This window comes from Vigna angularis, chromosome 5 (assembly GCF_016808095.1).
Source record: "Vigna angularis cultivar LongXiaoDou No.4 chromosome 5, ASM1680809v1, whole genome shotgun sequence".
NCBI lineage: Eukaryota > Viridiplantae > Streptophyta > Magnoliopsida > Fabales > Fabaceae > Vigna > Vigna angularis.
Window position 1 is genome coordinate 1,160,613 of NC_068974.1, and position 10,108 is coordinate 1,170,720.

General features: G+C 42.4%; 1 protein-coding gene across 1 annotated transcript; it reads left to right on the forward strand.

Annotated features, from left to right (window-relative positions):
* The first annotated feature begins 528 nt into the window (after positions 1-528).
* Positions 529-4,297, forward strand: LOC108339096 (putative disease resistance RPP13-like protein 1). Its single transcript, XM_052877417.1, has one exon. It carries the CDS (start codon positions 761-763, stop codon positions 4,163-4,165), a length of 3,405 nt encoding a protein of 1,134 aa, XP_052733377.1. The 5' UTR covers positions 529-760; the 3' UTR covers positions 4,166-4,297.
* Positions 4,298-10,108: the final 5,811 nt, after the last annotated feature.

Consider the following 10,108-nt stretch of genomic DNA (forward strand, 5'->3'; position numbering starts at 1 on the left):
TACTTTTTAGAAATTTGTAATAAATTAATTTAATATCTGCTTAATTATATAGAATGTGTGTTTAAATAGTTTATATTTGCTTAATAAAAAAAAATCGCACAAGTTTAAAAAAAACGAAAAAAAAAAACGAGAGATTAATATGCCCTTGAACTTTTTTATTCTATTTTTATTTCATTTTTAATTTTTCTTACTTTTCTCAATACATCCCTCATCACAAGATATATCACTTTTTTTTTCTCTCTCTTTCTTTTATTTTTTTAATACGATTATATCATTACATATATCACTGGTTTGTTATCTTTCAATAATTTACAATTATTTTCTTTTTTTGTCTTTTCTATCTCATTTCTTAGCTTTATTATTATTATTATTATCTCATTATTCTATGTAATCATTCTCTTTTTTTCTTGTTTCTACTCCATTCACTCGAAGACATGGAGGATGGGGTTGCGATTCACTTTCAAGTGTTGTACCTAATAATTGACAATTCTTAGATAGTATAGGAAAAGTTGGAAACCTACACCTTAACACAACCACTCATTCATTGATGGTAGTGGAGTACAACATGTGAATGACAGTGCTGTCGGAAGACTTAATAATCTTTATTGGTTGTTGACGAAAAAGTTCAAACTTAATTCAAGGCCATCATTCAAAAATTACCTTATTAACATTATTTCCATTGCACTGCACCTAGTCAAAGGCATAAGCTTCACTTCAAATCTCACAGTTTCATTCATCCTCTCTCTTCCCTATTGTTATCATGGCAGCAGAAATGGTTACCGGTGTTCTTGTTTCTACTTTTCTCCGGAGGACAATCGACACTTTGGCTTCTCGACTTTACGACATATTTCATCAAGAAAACCACAAGAAGCAACTCAGCAACTTGAAGATGAAGCTGCTAGCCATTGATGTTGTGGCGTTTGAAGCAGAACAAAAGCAGTTCACAGATCCACGTGTCAGAGATTGGCTTCTCAGGGCCAAAGATGTTGTGATTGATGCAGAAGATCTCTTGGATGAGATAGATTATGAACTCTCCAAAACCCAAGTGCAAGCTGAGTCTCAGAGTGCATCTAAGAAGGTGTGGAATTCCCTCGACTCTTCTTTCTTTGAAATTGAATTTGATTCCATGAGGGAAAAAGTCATTGAGGACCTAGAAGAACTTGCAATCGAAAGCGATCTTCTAGGTTTGAAAAAGGGTGGTGGTGTTGGGGTTGGATCAGGATCCGGTAGTAAAGTAACACATACATCTTTGCCAAATGACAGTGTTATCTTTGGCAGAGATGATGACAAAGAATTTGTCCTTAACTGGCTCACATCGGACACTCACAACAGCCTATCTATACTTTCTATTGTGGGCATGGGTGGGATGGGTAAGACCTCTCTTGCCCAACATGTATTCAACGACCCAAGGCTTGAAGAAGCTAACTTTGATACTAAAGTTTGGGTCAGTGTTCCACAGGAATTTGATGTTCTCAAAGTATCAAGAGCAATTCTTGACACAATAACTGGTTCCACTGATCATAGCATACAGCAGGAAGTAATTCAGAAAAGACTGAAAGAAGAACTTATGGGAAAGAAATTTCTTCTCGTTTTGGATGATGTTTGGAACGAAAGACCATCTAAATGGGAAGATGTGCAGAAGCCCTTAGTTTTCGGAGGCAAGGGCAGTAGAATTCTTGTCACTACACGGAGTGAGAAGGTTGCTGTTACCATGCGATCAGAAAAGCGCCTCCTGCAGGTATTAGAAAAAGATTATTGTTGGGACTTGTTCGCAAAGCATGCATTCGAAAATGGTAATCCCCAACCAGACTCAGACTTCATAGAGATTGGTAAGAAGATAGTTGAAAAATGTAATGGACTTCCTTTAGCCTTAAAAACTATGGGAAGTTTATTATACAATAAATCATCTCTTTCGGAATGGAAAAGTATTATGAAGAGTGAGATATGGGATTTTTCAGAAAATGAAAGTGATATACTCCCTGCTTTAAGACTGAGCTATTTCCACCTTCCTTCTCATCTGAAGAAATGCTTTGCTTTTTGTGCCTTATTTCCCAAAGGTTATTGGTTTCACAAGGAGTGGTTAATTGAATTGTGGATGGCTGAAAATTTCCTAGAAAACCCTCTACAGAAAAAGAGTCCTAAAGAAGTTGGTGAAGAATATTGCAATGATCTATTATCTTGGTCCTTCTTTCAACAGTCAAGATTCGTAGAGAGGGGTTTTATCATGCATGACCTTCTAAATGATTTGGCAAAATACGTCTGTGAAGACATATGCATAAGGTTAGGAGTTGATGAACCAAAAGGTATACCCAAAACAACCCGTCATTGTTCATTTTCAGACTCAAGTTTTGATGGGTTTGGGAGTTCGATTGATACTCAAAAGTTGCATACATTTATGCCAACAAGGTTGAGTTTGGGTTGGGGTCGGGATTGCAAGATGTCCATAGATGACTTGTTCTCCAGATTTAAGTTAATACGTGTCTTATCTTTGTGTAATTGTCGTAGCCTTACGGAGGTGCCTAAATCTGTAGGAAATCTTAAGCATCTTCGTTCATTAGATCTATCCTTCACTAAAATAGAAAAACTACCCGACTCAATAAGTTTACTCTACAAGTTGCAAATACTGCAGCTGAACTGTTGTCGAAAATTAAAGGAGCTTCCCCCATGTTTACATCAACTCGACAATCTGCGTCGTCTTGAATTAGTAGGTATTGAAGTGAAAAATTGGGGAGCATATGTGGGAAAGCTGAAGAATGTTCAAGTATCTGTAAGGGCAATTGATGTTGAGAAAATTCTCAATTTTCAGCAATTAGGAGAACTCGATCTTCATGGAAGTCTAACAATTGATGATCTGCAGAATATTGAGAATCCCTCCTATGCATTAGAAGTTGATTTGAAGAACAAACCACACCTTGTGGAACTACGGTTAGAATGGAATTTCGTTGGCAGCTCCTCTGTTGATTCGGAAAAAGCTGAGGATGTAATTGAGAATCTACGTCCTTCAAAATATTTGAAAGGGTTGTCAATAAGGAACTATATTGGTAAACAATTTCCAGATTGGTTACTTCATAATTCATTACCGAATCTGGTGTCCTTAAAGTTGGAGGGATGTGAATCTTGCCAACGTTTACCTCCGCTTGGACTTATTCTATTTCTCAAGCACTTGAGCATTGCAGGACTTGATGGGATAGTGAGTATTGATGCTGATTTTCATGGGAACAACTCTTCTTCGTTTAAATCCCTTGAAACATTGTATTTCTCCGATATGAGGCAATGGGAAAAGTGGGACTGCCAAGCTGTGACAGGTGCTTTTCCATGTCTACAAGATTTTTCAATAAAGTATTGTCCCAAGCTGAAAGGACACCTGCCAAAGTTTGTTGCTTTAAAAGCTCTAATAGTGATTCACTGCGAACAACTTGAAGCTTTGATTGTCAGTGCTGTAAGAGTTGAAGAGTTGTCCATTTGTTCACCTCGGGAGTCAATAAGTGATGACTGTGTCTCTCTAAGGATCTTTCCACTTGACTTCTTCCCAACAACACTCCTGACTCTTGAACTCATTGGATTTCCTAATCTACAGATGATTTCACAGAATCATGTTCACAATCATCTCTGGCATCTGAAAATCAAAGAGTGCCCTAAATTTGAATCATTGCCTGCAAACATGCATATGCTGCTTCCATCTCTCTCAACGCTAGTGATAGAAGAGTGTCCAAGACTTGAGTCGTTCTCTGAAGGAGGTTTGCCATTAAATCTAAAATACATCAGACTCAATAATTGCTTTAGACTTGTTGGCTCACTCAAAAGAGCTTTAGGAGACAGTCCTTCGTTGAGAAGTTTAACGGTTGAAAAAGTAGAGGCGGAATGTTTTCCTGATGAAGGTTTGCTTCCACTCTGTCTTTCTGAACTAACAATAGAAGATTGTCAAAATCTAAAAAAACTGAACTACAAGGGTCTCTTAGAACTCTCATCTCTTCGATCACTGAGCCTTCGTAAATGTCCCAACCTCCAATGCTTACCAGAGGAGGGTCTTCCCAAATCAATTTTAGATCTTAGTATAATCAACTGTCCTTTGCTGGAACAGCGATGCAACAAAGAAGGAGGCGAAGACTGGGAAAAGATTTCTGACATTCCAGATGTATTTATATCGGGTAACGAATTCTTTTAATTATGTTTAATGGTAGGGATAGTTTAATAGTGGTGTATGAACTACTTTTCCTGTTGGTAGTCCTTTCATGTAACAAATTACACTTCCATGAAATTTTTTTAACACTATAATTATGAAGCCTCTATTTCTTTATTCATTATTAGGTTTAGAACAAATTCTGATATAGCAGATCTATTTACTGTAAACTTAAAGTCTGTCTATCACTTTTATTTTAAACACTTAATTAAATGCAATAATGCTAAAGCCTAAATAAATTTTAAGTTCCTAATATTATTTTTGTAAATGAAATACATAATAAATTATTAAAATAAATTTAACTCCTTTTGTGCTAATTGTGCTTTTGCCCATATTTATTTTACAATCGTGTTTAGTGAATTACGTTTTAAAATAAAGCACTTGATTGCATTTTTCATTTATCATACGTACAACCTCTTTTTTCATGGCCGATGTAGCAGCATCACTGCCTATGTGGTATAAGTATGCAATTGTTGATCAATGATTATTCTTTTAAAAAACTTTGAATTAGCATTTTTGAATTACACAATTTGAAATTTTGGAAACATGTACAATTCAAAATATAGTTGTAAATTATGTAATAATCTATTTCATATGGTATAATCTAGAATATATTTTTGAATTATATAATTTATAATACATTTCTAGATACAAAAATATATTTTAGATTGTCCAAACTAAAATACATTTTTGAATTTTGGATTTATAATTTAAAATATATTCTTAAATTATTCAATCTAAAATATTTTCATTACATGGACAAATTGAATTTTTTTACACGCATAGAAACTATGGACAAATATTCAATCTAAAATGTTTTTTTAGTGATTTTCAGTGTTCTTTGTTCAAGTTTTCAGCTACTAACTTTTGTCTCTGTGTTTCCAATTATGTAATATACATTCTAAACATTCTGTTGTCAGTTTGTTTTATTACATTTCTTTTTCTGATAATTAGCTTATTTTTAATTTTTTATAGGATAATGACTAGATGAAGTTTTTGAACTGTATACCAAAATTTGTTAAGATAGTAGAAGTTGGTCCAAGGGATGGATTACAAAATTAGAAAAGAACATTGTGCCTATAGCTCTAAAGATTGAATTGATTTTGTAACAGTTGGCATCAAATAGATCGGACGTTCACATAACCACAATGGTCCAATCACGCTACCTTTCTGCTCGCCATCGAGAGGGCTGAGCGTGATAGGTCGGACATCTGTATGTCTATGATTACACAACCTTGCCGCTTGCCATTAGGATAAACGACAACTCATATGAGGCCGGCCGGTCATACCGCCAACTAACCAGATCGCCTATATGGGCCGGTCGGTCGTAACGCCAAACTTTGGGAGACCGGCCGGCCACATCGCTAATTAACCAAGTTTAAGGTAAGTAGTGGTTAAAAGCTATTGGACTGATTTTGGGTCGTGATTAACTTTTCACTAATCCCAAGCCCATAGCACAAACTATAAATATAGATCCAGGGTGAGTGGTAGATATGTTGCATTTATTGCACATTTATTATTGTTCTATCGAAAAACGTCATTGCTCTCAAACTGACTTTGGCATCGGAGAATCTTTCGTAAGTCTCCCATCCGCACGCAGAAAAGGAAATTGAGAAGTAAGGAGCGAGAACTGAACATTCGAGAGATCACTGGAAAGGGAGGTGAGGACGAATGGGCGAAGGAGAAGGGAAAGGTCGCCGCGGAGGATCACACTGAGCACAATAGCAGACGCGATAAAACCTGGAGGCCGACGGAGTCCGAGGCCGAAGGGAGTAAAGCCAAATCAATACACGCGGAGAGCGCCACGGAGGATAGACAGATGGTGGTAAAGCTTGAGCCTTCGTCCCCTATAACAGGCAAATAGTGGGCTTCGCGGGTGAAAGGGTAAACACCCGAGGCTATGTAGAGTTGTGCACAAGATTAGGGATCGAGCGGTCCAACGAGGAGAAGAGGGTCCGGTACTTGCTGGTGGAAGCGAACACCTCGTACAACGTGTTCCTTGGCCGGCCGTGCCTTAATACTTTTGGAGTACCCCTCACAATGAAGTACCCCTCGGAGAAGGGATCCATATGCACTATCTGGGCGGACCAAAAGACGACCAGGGAGTGCTACGCCGCCGGACTCAAGCTGTATACCCGACAAGGGAAGAGGAGAGCGACCGGTTCCGAAGTGGCCATGGCCGACCTCAGTCCAAGGACGAACACGGAGGACCGGCTGGAGCCTATCAGAGAAACCCAACCCATCCTAATAGGGAAGGACTCTTCCCAAATGACTACCATGGTGAGGGGTTTAGAGCCCGAGGTAGAGGAGGAGCTTAGGTCGCTCCTGTGGAAGAACAGAGACTTGTTCGCGTGGACAGCAGCCGACATGCCGGGGATCCACCCCTCGGTCATGTCCCATAAATTGGCGTTGTTCAAGGAAGCCCGTCCGGTGGCACAGAAGAAGTGGCGGATGGGCGATGAGAAGAGGAAAGTCGTCGAGGAGGAGGTGGGAAAACTGAAGGAGACAGGTTTTGTTAAGGAGGTTACCTACACCACCTGGCTGGCTACCGTGGTGATGGTGACAAAGGCTAGTGGGAAGTGGCGCATGTGCACCGACTACACCGACTTGAACAAGGCCTGCCCAAAGGACTCACACCCCTTACAAGCATAGACGCTTTGGTGGACGACGCCTCCGGATATCGGATGCTGAGCTTCCTAGACGCTTACTCAGGGTACAATCAAATTTTGATGTACGGACCAGACCGGGAGAAGACGACCTTCATCATTGAGAGGGCGAACTTCTATTATGAAGTAATGCCTTTCGGCTTGAAAAATGTCGGGGCCACCTATCAGCGATTGATGGATAGGATCTTCAGGGAGCAAATTGGTCGATGCATGGACGTTTACCTGGACGACATGGTTATCCGCTCGGCGGACGGCGTTGGTCACGTACGGGACTTGGAGGAGGTCTTTTGCCAAGTCAGGAAGTTCGGGATGTGGCTGAACCCGACCAAATGCACGTTCGGAGTAGCCGCTGGGAAATTCCTGGGCTTCATCCTTACATCAAGAGGGATTGAGGCTAATCCTAACAAGTGTGAAGCGGTGTTGCAGATGCAAAGCCCGACCACTCTTAAAGAGGTCCAAATACTTGTCGGTAGGCTTACAGCATTGTCGCGATTCATCCCGAAGCTTGCCGAGAGGGTCAGACCCGTCCTATGGAAGATGAGGAAGGGAGCCGGCTCCGTATGGGATGCCGAGTCCGAGCAAGCATTTCAGGATGTTAAGACCATCCTGCTTAACCCACCAGTGATGAACCATCCCGTGCCGAAAGAAGATCTGCATGTCTTCTTGGGCGTGTCAGAGTCGGCCATCAGCGCCGTGTTAACGCAAGAACGGTCCCAACCAAGGTTGGTGTACTTCGTCAACTGAACCCTCATGGATGCAGAAACTCGCTATCAACAAGTGGAGAAGGTGGCGCTGGCTTTGCTAAACGCGTCTAGAAGGCTCCGACCATACTTCCAAAGTCACCAAGTGATCGTCAGAACTGATTTCCCCATCTCCAAAATCCTCAGGAAACCCGATCTGGCGGGACGCATGGTGGCGTGGGCGGTAGAGCTGTCGGAGTTCGGCCTGCGATACGAACCAAGGGGGTCGATCAAGGGTCAACACTTAGCTGATTTTGCGGCAGAGTTGCCCTACACAAACCAGGATGAGTGGAGCCTGTACGTGGACGGGGCGTCTAGTAGATCGATCAGTGGGGCGGGCGTAGTGTTGAAGGGCCCGAACGGATTCCTGTTGGAGCATTCCTTGATATTCAAGTTCAAGGTCTCCAATAATCAAGCTGAGTACGAAGCCTTGGTCGCCGGACTAGAATTGGCAAGAGACATGAGGGCTAGGAGGATCATATGTCGGACGGATTCCCAGTTGGTCGTGGGCCAGATGAACGGCGATTTCCAGGTGAAGGAGGAACAGTTGCTGCGGTACTTCATCACAGATAACGACCGGCAATTCATCGATAAAAAACTAACCGAATTTTTCAAAAACATGGGAATCAAGAACGTCACCAGTTCGATGGAGCACCCACAGACGAACGGTCAGGTAGAGGACATGAATAAAACCGTGGTCGCCGAGCTGAAGCGGCGATTGGGAGAAAGAAAGGGAACCTGGGTCGACGAGCTACCAAAAGTCCTGTGGGCTTACCGATGCACGCCCCTATGGAACAACTGGCGAAACCCCTTTTAACCTGACATACAGCACTGACGCCATGTTGCCGGTCGAACTAGGGGAGCCCTCGTTGCGACGTCAAGTAGAGGACCTAAAGCTGAACGACCAAGAGCTGCGAATCGAGCTGGATTCTCTGGACGAGCGTAGAGACCGGGCGACAATAAGAGCCGAAGCATGCAAACGCATGGTGGAAAGAAAGTACAACTCCAAGGTGCGACCGAGGAGCTTTCAGGAGGCAGATTTAGTGTGGAGAAAGGTTAGAGGAGGCTCGTCGAGTGACCACACGCGGCAAATTGACGGCAAAATGGGAGGGACCTTTTCGGGTGGTTGAGGCACGGGGAAATGGAGCGTATAGACTGCAACACTCGGACGGACGGCCAATTCCAAACACTTGGAACGCCACGCATTTAAAGTTTTATATCAGTTGAATTATTCTTAAAAGTTGTATTTTCATTTTCAACGATTAATTCAATGACAGGACGTTCGTCTTCTCTCACGACTAGTCTCAATAAACACGAGAAAAACACAAGTTGATGAACGGAGAGTTCCCTCGGGATCCACTATCAAATTGGTCGGACGGTGAACGGAGAGTTCTTCCCGAAGAACCATTGCCGTCCGAGCTTTCAAAAAAGTCCAAGTTGATGAACGGAGAGTTCCCCAGGAACCGCTGTCAACTTGGCCGGACGGTGAATGGAGAGTTCTTTCCGAATAACCATTGTTGTCCGAACCTTCAAAAAATCCAAGTTGATGAACGAAGAGTTCCCCTGGGAACCACTATAAACTTGGCCAGACGGTTAACGGAGAGTTCTTTCCGAAGAAGCACTACTGTCTGAACCTTCAAAAAGTCCAAGTTGATGAACGGAGAGTTCCCTAGGGACGACTATCAACTTGGACGAACGGTAAATGGAGCAAGAAGCGAAAATAAATCTAACAACGCGGAAATAAAAACAACTGGATGAACGAAAAGGTAATGTATTCATTAGCAAAGGTACCAAAAAACGCCAGCATTAACAAAAGGACGACCCGGCCAACATTTTGGCAATCCATAATGTTGGACGGGTGGCCTCAAGAATACATCAAAAAATCTGAATAAAAAATCCTATAAGCTAAAAGCAAAAGGCGATCAATTATCACCGTCATCCGCCTCTCCATGGTCATCCTTGACCTCCACCGCCTCTCCATCGTCATCTTCGACCTCCACCGCCTCGTCGTCAGCTCCCACCACACCAGAGGGCCCTTTAGTCTCCGACCCCTCGTCATCAACCATGGTGTTGAGATCGACCAAGATGCCATCAAAGACGTCTTTCTCAATGTCAAAGCCCAAGGCAAAGGGCTCGTGTATACCGGTAAGGACGAATGCCTGACGAAGGGCTTTGTTAAAACCCTCCTCGTGCTAAAAAACGATATCCGCCTCTAATTCGGATATCTTCTCCCTTGCCTTGGCGAGATCATCGGTCAGAGCTTGGTTTGATTTGAGGAGCCCGACCTCAGAGCTTCTTTGACGAGCGACCTTCGCCTTTAGTTGGTTGTTGTCCCTCTTAGCCTTCTCTAGGTCGGCCTCCAATAGCTCGATCATCTTGTCATAATCATCGTGGGTCAGGATCAACTGCTCCATGGCCGACTAAAGGGAGGCCGAATTCTTCTTCTCGGATAAGAGTTCGGCGCAGACGTCATCCATCCCCTGGCGGTCGGCAAACTCTTTCAAATACCAAGCGAGGGAGGC

Bases quoted from the DNA above. Each gene is read 5' to 3' on its own strand.
- LOC108339096 (XM_052877417.1), top strand. From the start codon at position 761: ATGGCAGCAGAAATGGTTACCGGTGTTCTTGTTTCTACTTTTCTCCGG.